At 46.8% G+C, this 18,632-nt stretch overlaps 2 protein-coding genes across 2 annotated transcripts in view; one reads left to right on the top strand and one right to left on the bottom strand.

Moving 5' to 3' along the window:
- LOC137534896 (zinc finger protein 3-like) overlaps positions 1 to 18,632 on the bottom strand; it is a 200,486-nt gene that overhangs the window by 176,856 nt on the left and 4,998 nt on the right. The window contains exon 2 of the mRNA XM_068256588.1: positions 16,425 to 16,475. The gene's annotated coding sequence lies outside the window, so the exon portion shown is untranslated. The remainder of the gene's footprint in view (positions 1 to 16,424; positions 16,476 to 18,632) is intronic.
- Positions 7,398 to 15,281, top strand: LOC137534910 (gastrula zinc finger protein XlCGF57.1-like). Its single transcript, XM_068256623.1, has 5 exons — positions 7,398 to 7,442; positions 8,056 to 8,201; positions 8,322 to 8,419; positions 8,551 to 8,683; positions 10,584 to 15,281. Exons 2-5 carry the CDS (start codon positions 8,099 to 8,101, stop codon positions 11,777 to 11,779), a joined length of 1,530 nt encoding a protein of 509 aa, XP_068112724.1. The 5' UTR covers positions 7,398 to 7,442; positions 8,056 to 8,098; the 3' UTR covers positions 11,780 to 15,281.

Below are 18,632 nucleotides of genomic sequence, written 5' to 3' on the forward strand. Positions count from 1 at the left end.
TTCACCTCTCCCGCTTGTTTCTCACATGCTGCTTCACCTCTCCCGCTTGCTTCTCACGTGCTGCTTCACCTATCATGCTTGTTTATCACATGCTGCTTCACCTCTCCCGCTTGTTCCTCACATGCTGCTTCACCTCTCCTGCTTGCTCCTCACATGCTGCTTCACCTCTCCCGCTTGTTCCTCACATGCTGCTTCACCTCTCCCGCTTGCTCCTCACATGCTGCTTCACCTCTCCCGCTTGTTGATCACATGCAGCTTCACCTATCATGCTTGTTCTTCACATGCTGCTTCACCTCTCCCGCTTGCTCCTCACATGCTGCTTCACCTATCATGCTTGTTCTTCACATGCTGCTTCACCTCTGCCGCTTGTTCCTCACGTGCTGCTTCACCTCTCCCACTTGTTCCTCACATGCTGCTTCACCTCTCCCGCTTGTTCCTCACACGCTGCTTCACCTCTCCCACTTGTTCCTCACACGCTGCTTCACCTCTCCCACTTGTTCCTCACATGCTGCTTCACCTCTCCCGCTTGTTCCTCACACGCTGCTTCACCTCTCCCACTTGTTCCTCACACGCTGCTTCACCTCTCCCACTTGTTCCTCACATGCTGCTTCACCTCTGCCGCTTGTTCCTCACGTGCTGCTTCACCTCTCCCACTTGTTCCTCACACGCTGCTTCACCTCTCCCACTTGTTCCTCACACGCTGCTTCACCTCTCCTACTTGTTCCTCACATGCTGCTTCACCTCTCCCACTTGTTCTTCACATGCTGCTTCACCTCTCCCGCTTGTTCTTCACATGCTGCTTCACCTCTCCCTCTTGCTCCTCACATGCTGCTTCACCTCTCCTACTTGTTCCTCACAGGGCTGTGGAGTTGGTACAAAAATCCACCGACTCAGACTCCTCCGTTTAGGATTCCATCGACTCCGACTCCTCTAATTTGCATATTACAATCTTGTTGATTGAAAGTATGTAACATGAAATTCGTCTCTTAACTGCCAACGCTTAGGAATTTTAAAACAAATGAAGTGAGAGGGATATGGAGACTGCCATATTTATTCCCTTTAGTCAAAGACTAAAACTAGTCCTTGGTAAGAGTACTTGTAAAAGGTACAGACCGGAACAAAGAACATCTATCAGGCCCTAGGCAATGTAACTGTGGGTACATGTAAGAGTGATGTGCAGGTACTCTGCAGGGGAATAAGGAGATTCTTCCTCTATTACACATTCTTCATGCACAATCTGAACCAGGTTTATGGGTGATAGACAACACCTCTGTGTTCAATACACAACATTCTCAGTGGATTCTCTGCAGCTCTGTGGAGAGTGCATATGTAGAGTATAGTACTACTGTGTAACAAAGTAAACCTGAGACAGATGAAATTAAAGTTGTATACATACCTGGGGCTTCCTCCAGCCCCCTTCAGGCTAATCAGTCCCTCGCTGTCCTCCTCTGCCACCTGGATCTTATGCTATGAGTCCAGGTACTTGAGCCAGTCTGGCGTAGTGCGCATGTACACACTCCGCCCTCCGGGAGCGTACTACACCTGCGCAGCACTGTTGCGCAGGTGCAGAGCGCTCCTGGCTGTGGAAGCTGCATGCGGCCAGACTGCACTGACTGGCTGAATTAACAGGACTCATAGCAGAAGATCCAGGTGGTGGAGGAGGACAGCGAGAGCCTGATTAGCCTGAAGGGGGCTAGAAGAAGCCCCAGGTATGTATAAAACTTTTCTTTTCATCCGTCTCCGTTACCCTTTAATTTGTAGTCACCAAACCAAATGTTATCAACATATCAAATTATTTGATTTCATGAGCAAAGAGAGTGCATACATTTGCATTAATCAGAATCAACGCAGAATTATTTCCATCTCGTTGACCATCTCTATTAGTGACACAGCTACACATCAGGCTTTATTCTTACAGCATAGATGTTATTTAGTATATATAAGAGATTCCTGTGTACACATCATATATACAGTCACAATCAGATATGTATATCTGACTTTAAAAATACGGAGCACAAGTAACTAATTTTGATTGGTTTATTTCATTTTTGTTGACTAAGCACAGCTATTACTGTATGTATAAATTATTTAGGATGACTATTATCTGAGAAATAGAACATTTTATCATATTTTCTATTTTAATTACAGTTTAAATTCAGTCGGAGTCGGTGCATTTTTTCCCGACTCCGACTCCAGGCACCCAAAATTGCCCCGACTCCGAATCCACGACTCCGACTCCACAGCCCTGGTTGCTCACATGCTGCTTCACCTATCATGCTTGTTCTTCACATGCTGCTTCACATCTCCCACTTGTCCCTCACACGCTGCTTCACCTCTCCCACTTGTTCCTCACATGCTGCTTCACCTCTCCCACTGGTTCCTCACATGCTGCTTCACCTCTCCCACTTGTTCTTCACATGCTGCTTCACCTCTCCCACTTGTTCCTCACATGCTGCTTCACCTCTCCCACTTGTTCCTCACACGCTGCTTCACCTCTCCCACTTGTTCTTCACATGCTGCTTCACCTCTCCCACTTGTTCTTCACATGCTGCTTCACCTCTCCCACTTGTTCTTCACATGCTGCTTCACCTCTCCCACTTGTTCTTCACATGCTGCTTCACCTCTCCCACTTGTTCTTCACATGCTGCTTCACCTCTCCCGCTTGTTCTTCACATGCTGCTTCACCTCTGCCGCTTGTTCTTCACATGCTGCTTCACCTCTGCCGCTTGTTCTTCACATGCTGCTTCACCTCTCCCGCTTGTTCTTCACATTCTGCTTTACCTCTCCCGCTTGTTCTTCACATGCTGCTTCACCTCTGCCGCTTGTTCTTCACATGCTGCTTCACCTCTCCCGCTTGTTCTTCACATGCTGCTTCACCTCTCCCGCTTGTTCTTCACATGCTGCTTTACCTCTCCCTCTTGCTCCTCACATGCTGCTTCGCCTCTCCCGCTTGTTCCTTACATGCTGCTTCACCTCTCTCGCTTGTTCCTCACATGCTGCTTCACCTCTCTCGCTTGTTCCTCACATGCTGCTTCACCTCTCCCGCTTGCTCCTCACATGCTGCTTCACCTCTCCCTCTTGCTCCTCACATGCTGCTTCGCCTCTCCCGCTTGTTCCTCGCATGCTGCTTCACCTCTCTCGCTTGTTCCTCACATGCTGCTTCACCTCTGCCGCTTGCTCCTCACATCATGCTTCACCTCTCCTACTTGTTCTTCACATGCTGCTTCACCTCTCCCGCTTGTTCTTCACATGCTGCTTCACCTCTCCCGCTTGTTCTTCACATGCTGCTTCACCTCTGCCGCTTGTTCTTCACATGCTGCTTCACCTCTCCCGCTTGTTCTTCACATGCTGCTTCACCTCTCCCGCTTGTTCTTCACATGCTGCTTCACCTCTCCCGCTTGTTCTTCACATGCTGCTTCACCTCTCCCGCTTGTTCTTCACATGCTGCTTCACCTCTCCCGCTTGTTCTTCACATGCTGCTTCACCTCTCCCGCTTGTTCTTCACATGCTGCTTCACCTCTCCCGCTTGTTCCTCACATGCTGCTTCACCTCTCCCGCTTGCTCCTCACATGCTGCTTCACCTCTCCCTCTTGCTCCTCACATGCTGCTTCGCCTCTCCCGCTTGTTCTTCACATGCTGCTTCACCTCTCCCGCTTGCTCCTCACATGCTGCTTCACCTCTGACTCTTGCTCCTTACATGCTGCTTCACCTCTCCCGCTTGTTCTTCACATGCTGCTTCACCTCTCCCGCTTGTTCTTCACATGCTGCTTCACCTCTCCCGCTTGTTCTTCACATGCTGCTTCACCTCTCCCGCTTGTTCTTCACATGCTGCTTCACCTCTCCCGCTTGTTCTTCACATGCTGCTTCACCTCTCCCGCTTGTTCTTCACATGCTGCTTCACCTCTCCCGCTTGTTCTTCACATGCTGCTTCACCTCTCCCGCTTGTTCCTCACATGCTGCTTCACCTCTCCCGCTTGTTCCTCACATGCTGCTTCACCTCTCCCGCTTGCTCCTCACATGCTGCTTCACATCTCCCTCTTGCTCCTCACATGCTGCTTCGCCTCTCCCGCTTGTTCCTCACATGCTGCTTCACCTCTCCCGCTTGCTCCTCACATGCTGCTTCACCTCTCCCTCTTGCTCCTCACATGCTGCTTCGCCTCTCCCGCTTGTTCCTCACATGCTGCTTCACCTCTCCCTCTTGCTCCTCACATCATGCTTCACCTCTCTTACTTGTTCCTCACGTGCTGCTTCACCTCTCCCTCTTGCTCCTCACATGCTGCTTCTCCTCTCCCGCTTGCTCCTCACATGCTGCTTCACCTCTCCCTCTTGCTTCCCACATGCTGCTTCACCTTCACCCTGGTTGCTCACATGCTGCTTCACCTCTCCCTCTTGCTCCTCACATGCTGCTTCGCCTCTCCCGCTTGTTCCTCACATGCTGCTTCACCTCTCCCGCTTGCTCCTCACATGCTGCTTCACCTCTCCCTCTTGCTTCCCACATGCTGCTTCACCTCTCCCACTTGTTCCTCACATGCTGCTTCCCCCCACCCCCTATTCTGTCTCCTCAGTCTGGGACTCCCACCACTGTGCTTCCCCCTCTGTGTGTGACCCCCTCCACCCATACTGTCTCCTGTGTATGTGACCCCACCCCCAGTGCAGCCATCCTTGTGTGTGACACCCCCTCCTCCATACTGTCTACTCAGCCTGTGACCCCGCCCCCTGTGGAGTCCTTCCTGAATCCCCCCATTCTGTTTGTAACTCCCACCACCATTCTTCCCTCTCTGTGTGTGACCCCCTCCATCCATACTGTCTCCTACTGTGTGTGACTCCTCTCTTCATGCAGCTCCATCTGTGTGTGACCCCTTTTCCATTCAGCTCCTGCTGTGTGTGATCTGTGATCCCCCCTACACACACACACACACACACACACACACACACACACACAGTTCCCTGTGTGTATGACCTGCGTCACCGTGCAGGCACTACTGTGAGAGGGACTGTACATACAAATGTTTATCTAATCATGTCACATTTCGCTTCAGGGTCCCTCTACCTTGTTAAAAACAAAAGCTAGCTGCAAGCAGGATCGATACATCTGTGTATTCCTTCTGTCCTGTGCATGAGTTCAGGTCAATATTAAGGTAAACATTATAATACCTTGCTACCTACAAGGATATGGAGGCTGCCATACTTATTTCCTTTTAAACAATACCATTTGCCTGGCAGTCCTGTTGATCTTTCTGATTTTCAGTAGTGTCTGAATCACATACCTGAAACAAGCATGCGCAAAAATCCAGTCAAACACCTGATCAACATGCTTGTTCAGAGGCTATGGCAAAAAGTTGTTTTTCCTGATTAGCTCAGAGAGTCTAGGCACAGTTTATGAAGGCCCAACCATATTGATAGGCTTCATCACCACACTTTAACCCTCCTGGCGGTTTGCTAAAAAATCGCCAGGGGGCAGCAAATCTTTTTTTTTTTTATGATAGCCGCTGCTCAGCGGCATCCCCCCAGCCCCTCCGATCGCCTTCGGCGATCAGGAGATCCCGTTCAAAGAACGGGATCTCCTGGAGGGCTTCCCCCGTCGCCATGGCGACGGGGCGGGATGACGTCACCGACGTCGTGACGTCAAAGGGGATTCCGATCCACCCCATAGAGCTGTCTGGCACTGATTGGCCAGGCAGCGCACGAGGTCTGGGGGGGGGAGGCTGCGGCGCGACGGATAGCGGCGGATAGGCGGGTAGCGGCGGCGATCGGGCACTGCACGCAGCTAGCAAAGTGCTAGCTGCGTGCAGCAAAATAAAAATTATGCAAATCGGCCCAGCGGGGCCTGAGCGGTGCCTTCCGGCGGCATAGCCCGAGCTCAGCTCGGGCTTACCGCCAGGAAGGTTAAAGGGGAACTGAAGTAAGAGGTATACGGAGGCTGCCATGTTTATTTCCTTTTAATCAATACCAGTTGCCTGGCAGCCCTGCTGGTCTATTTCTCTGCAGTAGTATCTGAATAACACCAGAAACAAGCATGCAGCTAGTCTTGTCAGATCTGACTTTAAAGTCTGAAACACCTGATCTGTGGCATGCATGTTCAGGGGCTATGGCTAATAGTATTAGAGGCAGAGGATCAGCAGGGCTGCCAGGCAACTGGTATTGCTTAAAAGGAAATAAACATGGCAGCCTCCATATACCTCTCTCTTCAGTTCCCCTTTAATGATTACATAGAAATATATAAAGAAAGGGAAAAGAGAAAAAGACCAAGGGGAGAAAGTACTGTATCCTCCAGTGTACAAGACGCCCCCCCCCCCCCCGGAATCCTGCAATTACGATAGTTTTTCATAATTACCACCGCCCTCGAAACAGATATGGATCAGAACCCTGTGTTCAATGTGGAACTCAGCCGCTCTCGAAAGTGTGCTCCAGTCCGGAGCCCCCTGACTAATTCATAGCGGCAGCCCGTGCAGGGACCCCTGCATTATCAGATATTGCAAGACTCAAAACCAAGTGCCCCAGCATGTCTGACTGCTAAGTGCACCTTTACAAGGAGAACAAGTTTCCTAGGTGGCCGCAGGCAGAGCCTCCCGATAAATTCAAAGCGACAGTAAGTGTAGGGATTTGTGCATCATCAGATACAGCGAGGCCCAAAACCAAGTATCACATGCATGACTGCTAAGTGCACCTTGCCAAAGAGTACCTGTTTTAGAAGTGGCTGCAGGCAGAGAATCTTGATACATTTAAAGCGACAGCATGTGCAGGAAACATTGCTTTAGCAAATGCCCCTACACCACCAGACACTGCAAGGCCCAAAACCAATACTTTTAGCCGTAGACCCTGAACAAGCATGCAGTAGATCAGAGGTTTCTGACATCATTTCAGAACTGACAAGTTTAGCTGCATGCCTGTTTCTGTTGTTATTGAGATTCTACTGCAGCCAAATAGATCAGCAGGGCTGCCAAGTAACTGGTATTGTTTAAAAGGAATTAAATATGGCAGCCTTCATACAACTCTCGCTTCAGTTGTCCTTTAAAAGGAAATAAATATGTCAGCCTTCATATGCCGCTCACTTCAGGTGTGCTTTAAAAGGGTAGGATAATAGTTTTTTTTTTAAGTTTAGGTATGCTTTAACCTTATTGGGGGAAGCAGAGTTGCAAAAGCCAACATAAGGCCTTCCCAGTCAGCACCAGCCACTAGTTGTAGACAGTAATTGCAGTGAGGGTGAATGTTTTCCCGTTTTCTCACTGGCCAGTTGGGTACAGTATAAGACTATTTCTCCTCATCTGTGTGGAAAGAAGCATGACAGTTGTAGTTACTAGATCCTCCACAAGATGGCGACATTACTCATTCCAGGTGGAACGCACAGAGAGGAAGGGGCGGAACACATGAGTAGGAAGTCTCAGTTAGAGGTGAGTTAGAGGAAGTAGAGAGGAGACACTGCAGGACTGGCATAAGAGAGGGTAATAATATCTATTATTTCAAAGCATAGTATGTATGTGCCTATTAGACACAACACAGGTTGGAGTGAGGGAAAGTATAGCACAAGCAGACAAGGGTGGTTGCAGGATAGGTGGGTTGGAGAGACATGCTGAGACTTGTAGTACATGTGGATGAAGGGACTATTGACTAACTCTCAATATCTAACCACACCTGTTTCTATACAAATTAAGTTAACTATACTACATCACAAGATGTGTTTAGATTATTTGTTTTTTAGGTATGTAGCCATGATTGGGTACACTGCAGTGACGGCACCCTCTTACACTGCTAGGTTTCAGATAGGTTGTAATAAACAATGACCATACTATTTGGCCAATCACAATGCTTTGTGCTGTAGAGGGTGCTGTGATTGAAGAACTGTTCCCAACGAGTTTTCCTCCTGGGTCCCCTCAACTAGACTTGGTGTGTATTTATGTGGCCCTTTGTTTAGTCAAGGCACAACCTCAAAACCTCCATAGAGTAATTGACCATTACGTTTCTAAGCCATATTTTTCTAATCTGGCAATGGTTTCCTGAGTTATTTCCTATCTTATAAGTGTAACTCAGTCTTCCCCAAATTGGGTATGATTGCAGGAGGAGGGGGGAGTATCTAGAAGATCTGGAGGAAAGAACAGTTATGGAAGATCAGAAGATCTTTAAGGAAGAGATAAAAGATGAAGACGAGGAAGATGTGAAGGAGAAAGGACAGTATTCAGGACAAAGGGACCTCACATCTCTGGGTAAGAGGAGACCTTCATTTGTTATAAAAGAGAGCAGTACGGAGTGTTCACCTAGCTCCCTCCCATTCAGCTGATAAACACAAAGATACAATCTATTCAGTATGTGTGTTTTTCCTACAGATGGATCAAGTAATAGAAACTCACCAGATGGAAGTACAAGTCCTCTTTATTTCCAGGATTGTCCACAGGAAGACAAAGTTGATCCCCTCGAATATCAGGTAGGTGAAATCTGACTCTTTATTTTTTTCTAAAATTAACTGCATTATAGACAGGGTGTCCATTATGGGTTTTTTTTGTTTTATATATCTTATTTATTCATTTACTTCTGTTTTGGTGGGTGCTTGGATAGGATACAGAGCTCATCCACATTAAAGTTGAGGTTAAAGAAGAAGAGGATGAGAGGGGTGATCCGCTGTCCATGGAGGAAGGCGACACTGTGAGGATGCTTAAACAGGAAGAAATTTCTCTGGATATTGGTAAAGGTAAATAATTTGTCCTCATAAAAGCAATACTGCAGTGCCCCGGTGAAGTGCCGGCCTTGCTTAGCAGCCTAAGAGATGCCAAAGACTTCTGAGGCTTCCTTTGTGAGTTTTAATTTATGATCTGCAGCTGCCTTTGTCTCTGCTACCTCTCAGAAAGTTTGTCTGATTTATGTCAGCGACAAAGGCAGCTGCAGATCATAAATTGCAAGTTTCCAAATCTAAGCCATCTCTGTGGCTGCAGGTATAGGAAAATAAACAGAATGCACAGTGGCTTGTTCCTGGCATAGGTTCATAAAGGAGTTTGAGAATCAAAGAGTTAGGAGTAAGGCTTGAATCATGCTTTATTTACAGTGTAAAACAGCAATATTTACCTATCTGCGTTCCTGTGCTGGTGCAGTACAAGCTTCCCCTCGGGCTGCAATGGAAATAGCTGCGCTCGAACGCGTCCTCTCTTCTGCACAGGCGCAAGCCGGAGCCCAAGGTGAAGCTTGTACTGCGCATGTGCAGGAGCGCGGATAGGTAAATATTGCCTGAGTGCCCACAGAAACCTGCACGTATCATAATGCAGATGTCTTTCATGTAAAACAGGGAGGTCCAACACCTGGTATCAAAAATCCTCGGTCATTTTATAAGGGATCACAGCTTCCACCCCTTGCAAACGTCTCCATCCAGACCATGTGCTGACCTTTTTTGGTAGCTGCCCTTGCCTACAGGCAGCACTCCAGTGCTCAATGTTAACCTAAAGGCAATAGCTCCACTCAGTGTTCCTCCATAGATGGCTCCACTTGCCCTTGAAAAATCTAACAAATAACATTGTGCAACCTCCTTATGTTTGAGAACGTGACCAGGGACTTGCTGTTATTAGAGAACATGCCAGTCACACTAACCACACCACATGTGACCACTGTTCAGGCTCCACCCTCACAAACAGCTGTAACCACCTGTGGGCACCAGATATGCATTTTCTTTGCACCACAGGGATGCTTCACAATACCTGACTTCACCGTATGTTCACTCCCTTAGCTTGTACCTTTGTCATCCTTACCAAAACTAACAAGCCCAGCTGCTATCTATAAACTAAAACCAAGCTCTATAGTGTAACACCTTGTTTAGTAAAGATAAAAGTAGTACTACTTACAAATGTGAAGTAAGTTCGAGCATAATAATGTAAAACCAGAGGATATCTCCTCCACTGCACACACTGGTAACCATGTCAGCCACTCCCTGCATGTTTCATCATCCGACTCATCAGGGGCTGTGGGCAGGACTACAACCAGTGCTCTAAGCTTGCACATCTCATACATATTCATGTTCACGTTTTGCATACTGAGACCCACCCATCGCTCCCATAGGCTTGCGTCAAGGCAACAACCGCTGTTACTCATAGTTCTCCAGCTCCGTGGCAGCATAACGACAGCAATATTCCGAACATGCTCAGACATTCTTTTTTTGAACTAGTACTGGTAATGATACCTACATGGGAACCAAGCCAAATACACCTTATAGATTGTACTGCAAGTCTTTGATTTTGAAGGATACTCCTGTTATTTACGATACTATAGTCCCTTTTTTCTTTTGATTTTGGTAAGTTTAAATGCAATACACCCACTACAAGGGAAAAGACTAGCCTGTTCCACCAAGTTCCCTCTCTGTTGTTTTGGCCCAACTACAAATGTCGAAACCAGTTTACTTTGCCGGTTGTAGGTCTTCTTGTTCATAAACTTTGGTTGGGGTGGGAGGTGTTGAGCAAGAATATCCATTCCTCAGTATAAAATCATAGTACCAACATAAGAGGGATTTTCCAATTCTGTGATAGAGCTCAGTGTCAATAATGACTATTAGGCCAACACACATGACCTCTGATACTGTAACATTCATGCTGTACATTTCCTTCTTATAGATGGACGGTATGTCAGGAACACATCGGAACGACATCTTATGTCACATCCAAACGATACTGCAGGAGATAATTGTATCACGCAAAGTTCTCCAAGAGGAAACGCCCATCACATGGATCACAGATCTATAGATCAGCCCAACCCTGAGGGATCTTCTTCTAGTGATAAGATGACTCAATGTTCTGAGTGTGGGAAATGGTTTGTGGCTAAAACATCTGTTACTGAGGACCAGAACTCGAATGAGCTTCCATCTTCATGTTCAAAGTGTGAAAAATGTTTAGCTGAGGTAGGGAACCATCTCACAAATCAGCACTTTCGCTCTGGCGAAGGTCCTTTTTCATGCTCGGAGTGTGGGAAAGGTTTCATTCAGAAAGCAGATCTAAAGAGACACCAACGTATTCACACCGGTGAGCGTCCCTTTATATGCTTAGAGTGTGGAAAAGATTTCATTCAGAAAGGAAATCTTCTCAGGCACCAAAGAAGCCACGCTGGCAACCGTCCATTTTCATGTTCAGAGTGTGGGAAGAGCTTTACCTCAAAAGCTGTTCTTGTACGACACCAACATATCCACAGCGGCGAGCGTCCCTTTGCATGTCCGGTGTGTGGCAGAGGATGCCTTTGTAAGAAAGATTTACTTAGACATCAGAAAATTCACAGCGATGAGCGTCCATACTCCTGTTCTGAGTGTGGGAAAAGCTTCCGTCACAAGGAGGGACTTCTCGATCACCAGAGATCTCACACTGGCGAACGTCCTTTTTCTTGTCAGGAGTGTGGGAAATGTTTCAGTGTGAGAGCAAGCCTTCTTACGCACCAGCAAATTCACACTGGCGAGCGCCCCTTTGCCTGTTTAGAGTGTGGGAAGTGTTTCAGCAATAAAGCAGCACTTGCTGTTCACCAGAGAAGTCACACAGGTGAGCGGCCTTATTCATGCTCAGAGTGTGGGAAATCTTTCACTGGAAAAGGAAATCTTATTAGACACCAGAGGCTCCATACAGATGAACTTCCGTTTTCGTGTGCAGAGTGTGGGAAAGGTTTTATTCAGAAAGGCTCTCTTCTAAGGCATCAAGAAAAACACACCGGCGAGCGTTCTTTTTCTTGCTCCAGCTGCGAGAAAAGTTTCCTGTCTGAAGGAGACCTTGTTAACCACTTGAGGACCCACCCTTTACCCCCCCTTAAGGACCAGCACTGTTTTAGCTGATCTGTCCTGGGTGGGCTGTACAGCCCCCAGCACAGATCAGGGTGCAGGCAGAGCGACCAGATCGCCCCCCTTTTTTTTCCCACTAGGGGGATGATGTGCTGGGGGGGTCTGATCGCTCCTGCCTGCCTGGGTGTTGCGGGGGGGTACCTCAAAGCCCCCCTCCGCGGTGAAATTCCCCCCCTCCCTCTCCTCCCTCCCTTCCCCGGAGATCCGAGGCTGCACAGGAACGGATCTGTCCTGTGCAGCCTCTAACAGGCTCCTGCCTGTCATGTGACAGCGATCCCCGGCCGCTGATTGGCTGGGGATCGCTGATCTGGTACAACGCTGCTACTGTTAGCAGCGTTGTACAAATGTAAACAAAGCGGATTATTTCCGCTTGTGTTTACATTTAGCCTGCGAGCCGCGATCGGCGGCCCGCAGGCTATTCACGGAGCCCCCCGCCGTGAATTGACAGGAAGCAGCCGCTTGTGCGAGCGGCTGCTTCCTGATTAATTAGTCTGCAGCCGGCGACGCAGAACTGCGTCGCTGGTCCTGCAGCTGCCACCTTGCCAACGCGCGGTATGAGTGCGCGGTCGGCAAGTGGTTAAACACCAGAAAAGTCACATTGTGGAGCAGCCTGTAAACACATCTGGAGTGTGAGACCGATAGGAAAGAGAAGTTGTGAAAACAAAAAAAGCAAATCCACAAAGGCAACAGTAAGTTTCATGTTCAGAGTGTGGGAAAGATTTTTAGAGTATGGGAGATTTTTGATGGGAGTTAAAGCCTTTATAAACCAAGAAATCCGTGCCGGTAAGCATCCCTCTCATGTCCAAAGTAAGGAAGAGGAGTTTGTAAAAGCAAAGAGAAAGAAAACCTTTTTAAACAGCAGAGAACACACCACAGCTGTTTTACCTAACATGTTCAGAGGGTGGGTAATGGTTTTGCGAGGAATGGAAACTTTCTTCATCACCAGAAAACTCAAGGAGGGAAGCAGCCTTATTTGTTTCAGAGTGCATGAAAAGTATTCTTTCACAAGAGAAACCTTAAAGCGAACCTAAACTCTTGCAAAGGAGACAAGGAAAACAGAGAAATCCACCCTGTTTGTATGTAGAGAGAACAGCCTGTCTAATTCTCCCTTATCTCCAAGTACTCACTAGTGTAATTTCAGCTGCCAGCTCTGTCTGAACTGTGTGGAGAAGTGTGTGCTGAATTATTTGCTAATAGGTAAACGCAGGAGGTTAACTCTTTCTGTGCTCCAAGGAAACTAGGAAGTAGACACTACAGATTTATTGTAGGGGTTCAGTAAGCTATTTCTTATGCTGTTGCTTTTTTTTTTTTTTTTGTTACAATTTACACTGATGGGTGTTTTCACTTGGGGGTGTGAGAATGTATTTCCAAGTGAAGAAACATCAGAGAAAGTTCACCTTTGGATGCTTGTGGAATACATTACAGGTTGATAAAGTCATCTTTCTGTTGTGGGTGGAGTCAAATCTTGGCTATTTCTTTTTACATTCCTTTGGAAGCTGAGAAATGGAATCTTCGAAAAAAATATGTGTGATTCTTTTTAATCTATCCCCTGCACTCAGAAGTTGTTCTCTTCCAGGGAAGAGTTTTAAGGCAGTATTTCCTTATTAGTGAGGCGTATGAGATAGTCCAACTGCGTCCTGACTGGAGAGAAACAATCACTTGCACACATTCAGACAGAACAAAATGAAGAAAAGGAACACAGCCTAGTTCTTTGTATACATGACACTGTACATGCTCATGTCTATCTCATCATGTCACGCCTGGCACACTTTAAGCATTTGTCAAAATAGTTCTCCCGGGCACTGGGAGGAGGGGAGGTCACATGACATGTCTGCCATTCCTCTGGGCACTGGGAGTAGTGCAGGAAGGGAGGTCACTGAACACGTTAGCCACCTCCTTAGGCACTGGGAATGGTGAAGGAGAGATCACATGACATTTCAACCATTTCTCTGAGCACTTTGAGTAGTGAAAAGGGGGGGGGGGGGGGGGGCACATGACATGTCAGCTATCTCTGACCTCTCCACACTATCACCTTGAGTCCCTGACTGTCAATCTGCTGTCTCTACATTTATTTCATCTTGTTTTCTTAAGCTTTACATAGTTACCATAGTTACCAATAATGTAACCCTAATATCCTTAATTCTTAAAGGGACTCTGAGCAGACTGTGTGGGTATGCATTTAAGCATACCCACGTATACTTAAGAATACCCCCTCACTTACTGCCCCTGAAGTAAAGCTCTCTGCCCCCCGGTCAGGCCAGTGTAAATGACATTGGGGCCGGCGACTCTCAGAAAAGTCGTGCTGTGACCCCGTAAGCGGAAGTCAGGTCATGCGGGCTGCACATGCTCCAGCTTCCATCATCCTCCTCTAAGCCTATCCGTGCAGGAGCAGTATGTCATTGTGCTCAGTGCAGTATAGGAGTTCCAGGTTCACTGCACGACATTGCTGAGAGTTGCCAACACCAATGTTATTAACAACGGCCGGACGAGGGGCAGAGAGCTTTACTACAGAGGCGGTAAGTGAGGGGTATGCCTAAATTCATACCCACACCGTCTGCTCGAGGTCCCTTTAAAGCTTGCTGTCTGGGGCTAACTCTGAACTTTGAGCTCTCATTTAGACCACATACTGTATTAACTACCTCCTGCTACTTCCATCTCAGAAACATTTCCAGAATGCATCCTTTCCTTTCACAGGAGATTACTATAATGCTTTTACGTGCTCTAATCCTATCCCATCTTCACTACTGTAACTCCCTACTCTGCCGTCTACCAAACACCAGACTAGAACCTCCTCAGTCCCTACTGAACTCTGCTGCCCATATCATGCACCTTTCCTCCTGCTACTCTGAGGAAGCCCCTCTCTGCCGATCTCTCCATTGGCTGCCAATCACCCAAAGGATCCAGTTTAAACACCTCACCCTTTCATACAAGTTCTAGATAAGTTGACCCCTTTATACATTTCCTCACTAATCTGCAGATACCTTCCCACCTGGAACCTTCACTCCTCCCAGGAGACCCTCTTGTCCTCTAGCTTGGTCACCTACTCTCACTCCTGAATCCAGGACTTCTCACAAGCATCACCTCTCCTTTGGAACACTCTTCCACAGCCTATCTGTCATGCTCCCAGCCTGGAAACCTTCAAACGTACTCTCAAAACACATCTGTTCAGACGAGCCTTTAAATTGTTATAAGTAGCATTGGAAGTTCATTGCCTCATTTGCTAACCTGTGTCTCCTTCTTTAATGTCTCCAACCCACTAACCTCTAGATTGTAAGCTCACAAGGGCTGGGACCGCCTTCTAGTGTTTCTAATTTTGCTGTAATTTCCTGTATCATATGAACATCTTCCAGTTCTGGTGATGTCTCAAACCACACATCAACTATGTATGTCTTTGTATTGCTGAATGTACTAATTGTACAGTGTTTTGTATTTCTCATGTATCTATGCTTCCCATGATTTGTTTTATACTATATGCAGCGCTATATGAATAAAAAATAAAAGCGGAGGAGGAGAGGTCACATGTGTCAGCCATTCCACTGGGCACTGGGAGTAGTGGAGGAGAGGTCACATGATGTGTCAGCACTCCCCCTGGGCATTGGGAGTGGTGTAGGAGAAGTCACATATGTCAGCCCGCCCCCTGGGCACTGGGAGTAATGGAGAAGAGGTCACATGATGTGCCGGCCCTCCCCCTGGGCACTGGGAGTAGTGCAGAAGAGGTCACATGACATGTCAGCCACTCCCCTGGGCACTGGGAGTAGTGGGGGTTAAGCGGTCACATGATATGACAGCCTGCATGTGTGGAATGCGATAAGCCTAAGGAGGATGGTACCAACCCTTTCAGAAGTGCAAAGTATAGGAGGGGGTCTGCACAATCCTCAATAATCAAGTTGTTTAATGTCTAAACATCAGCTGCTGCATAAAACGGATGCTTTGAGAACACACTGGTCCTCTTCATCAACAACATTAATGACATTTATTATTGTGGATTGTGAGGACCCGCTCCTATATTTTGTCATATAGTATATAGTGCTGTCTTTTCTCATGAGTTAAGGTCATGTTTATGAATCGATCATCTTATTTTGTGTGCAAGTTATGTAATGAAATGTTACATAGATCCTGGAATGATATTTGTAAATCAATAATGGTTTTACTCTTAATTTAAAAAAAAAATCTATTTTGCAAATTGAAATATAACAGGCCTGATGCACTAACTGCAGGCAACACAAGGCAATATTTCCGGCACTAATGTCAGCAGAGTACTACATGTTGTGCAGTTAGCGGGGCCGCGGTTCATGGGCAGTGTGAGCATTGCTATGGTAGCTTGCCTTATGTTTCATGCTTAATGCTCATTATCCTTCCAACGCTCACATTAACCATGTTCAGTGGGTCATTCTAGTTGCACAACAAGCAGTACTTTGTTAGCGTTACTTTTGCCATGTGCTGGCGGTGTGTGCATCAAGCGCAGTGTATTCTATATGATCACTCCATACCTTTGTCATTGGAATGTTTTTGTTTTTTTTAAATAGATATTGCTACACCCGTTTCCCACATGCAGCAGCTGTACTCCAGTATCATAAGTCATGTGACCCACCATCATAACAGCCAATAAGATTTAAAGCAGAATTTTATCAACTCTTACCTTCAGCTTCAGCTGTCTTGCTATGCCGTTCTAACACCCAACACCAGAATCCTGTTAAACAAAAAAAAAGTACTTGAATTGGTTAAAATCTTTACTTTCTCTTGGCCAGTGTGTTTGCAGAGAGATACTCCACTCCCATCGTGAGATACTCCACCGCAATGCACAAAATGCCATATGACCCTGCGGCAGAGTGTGCTGACAGGGTCATATGCGTAGCACCGCATGCCCTTCGTCCAGTGACATACTTTCTGCTGGACAGGAAGTACATCACTGGGATTCCCGGATTGTCTGCGCATGCACACCGCTACCACCAACATATTTAAAATCACATTACTTCCGCCGTTGCCGTGGAAGTCTGATGGTAACGTGCTATTGACTTTGGCAGTTCGGTGGTCGATCGGATGCGTCCGTCGCAATGTGTTAACTATGCTAGGCCCCATTGCCTTGCATTGCTGTTGTGTTACTCTGCTGTAAAATGGTGACGTAATGTGGAATTCCAATGCAAGTGTAAGAGGGGCCTTACCTGGTTTACATGATTACACTGACAAGAAATCTGCTACACGAAGCTCCCACAGTGCTAGAAGATATCATTTTAGTCTAACGTATGGAGAAGAGGAGTGACAGTGCTATAGACAAGGGAAGAGGCTTATCTCCAGGACAGATTGTGACAGCTGCACGAGATCGGGGTTTCTGCCCAGAAGATGCCATTAAAATGCAAATGGGTTATGCCAGCATTAAACCGAATATCCAGCCTATAATACAAATGTGCAGGATCCTCTTCTCCTGTAATGTTATAATGACCTGCCCAGTCTTCTTCTTGTGAATCAGTCCTAGGGGTCCATGTCTGGCGGCTTCCAGCACATAGCCCCGCTGAAGTATCCCAGTTACTTTCTGTACTTGAGATAGAGATAACAGGAGGGTTTTTTTTTCGGGTGGGAGGGGCTACATGCCAGAAGTCGCTGGACATGGACCTCCGAAACCGGAAAATTGTATACTTACCTTCCGTAATTTTCCTTTCCTGGATCAAACGATGGCGGCATACCTACGGGTATTGGCTCCGCCCCCAACCCTGATAGGACAGTCCACTATAAAAGCTTTGACCCCTCCTCCAGCCATTCTGGTGAAAATCAGTCCTCGAATGGACAAGAGGGAGGGATTCGTATGCCGCCATCGTTTGATCCAGGAAAGGAAAATTACGGAAGGTAAGTATACAATTTTCCGGTTTCCTGTATCAAACATGGTGGCATACCTACGGGATATAACAAATCACACATGAGGGAGGGCAATATGCAAAACACAAAATGTATTTACACTGCAAGAACCGCTCTCCCAAACTCAACAGGAGTCAGTGAGGAAGGATCAACATGATAATTATTCATAAATGTATGAACTGAAGACCAACTGGCCGCTTTACATATTGTTTCAACAGACACTTTTGAAAAACATGCCCAGGAGGCAGACATGCCCCTGGTAGAGTGCGCATGTACTTCAGATGGAACAGGTAAACCTCTCAAGACATAGCATTTTTTGATGACTTTAACCAACCATGCAGAAACAGTTCTAGCTGACACATTCTTCCCCTTTCTAGGACCTGTATAGTTTACAAACAAATGGTCAGAATCTCTGAATGTAGCTGACGCATCTAAGTAAGCCCTGATACAATGGCCAACGTCCAAGGGATGACATGAACCTTCAGAAAGAAAGATAGGCAGGACTAATTCTTGATTTACATGAACTGATGAGGATACTTTTGGGACAAAATGTAACACTGGCCTGATGACTACTCTATCTGGGAAAAAATTCTAACAGATTGCCTGAACAACCTAGGGCTTGAATATCTGATACCCTTTTCCCTGAGGCAATGGCTGTTAAAAAGACTGTTTTTAAAGACAGATTTTCCAGAGAGACTGCTTCCAGTGGATAGAATGGAGGCGATGATAAGACTTCCAGTACTACTGACAGATCCCATTTTGGAAAGAACGGCTTTCTTGGGGGCCGCATCTTGAAGACTGCCTGAATGAATTGTATTACCAGAGGATGCGCTGCCCAACGATCTCCTGTCAATGCAGATAGTGCTGAAATGTGAACCTTCAGTGCTGATACACTCAAACCTTTTTCTACTCCTGACTGTAGGAAATCTAACACATGCTGCACTGCCGGTGTTAAGAGAGAAATTTCTTTTCCTGAGGCAAAGGATGCAAATTTCTG

Source organism: Hyperolius riggenbachi, chromosome 10 (genome assembly GCF_040937935.1).
Source record: "Hyperolius riggenbachi isolate aHypRig1 chromosome 10, aHypRig1.pri, whole genome shotgun sequence".
Classification (NCBI taxonomy): Eukaryota; Metazoa; Chordata; class Amphibia; order Anura; family Hyperoliidae; genus Hyperolius; species Hyperolius riggenbachi.

Coding starts and splice junctions, on each gene's coding strand:
- LOC137534910 (XM_068256623.1), top strand. CDS start 8,099: ATGGAAGATCAGAAGATCTTTAAGGAAGAGATAAAAGATGAAGACGAG. Junction 8,202..8,321: donor AAGGGACCTCACATCTCTGG/GTAAGAGGAGAC, acceptor TTTTTCCTACAG/ATGGATCAAGTAATAGAAAC. Junction 8,420..8,550: donor TTGATCCCCTCGAATATCAG/GTAGGTGAAATC, acceptor GTGCTTGGATAG/GATACAGAGCTCATCCACAT.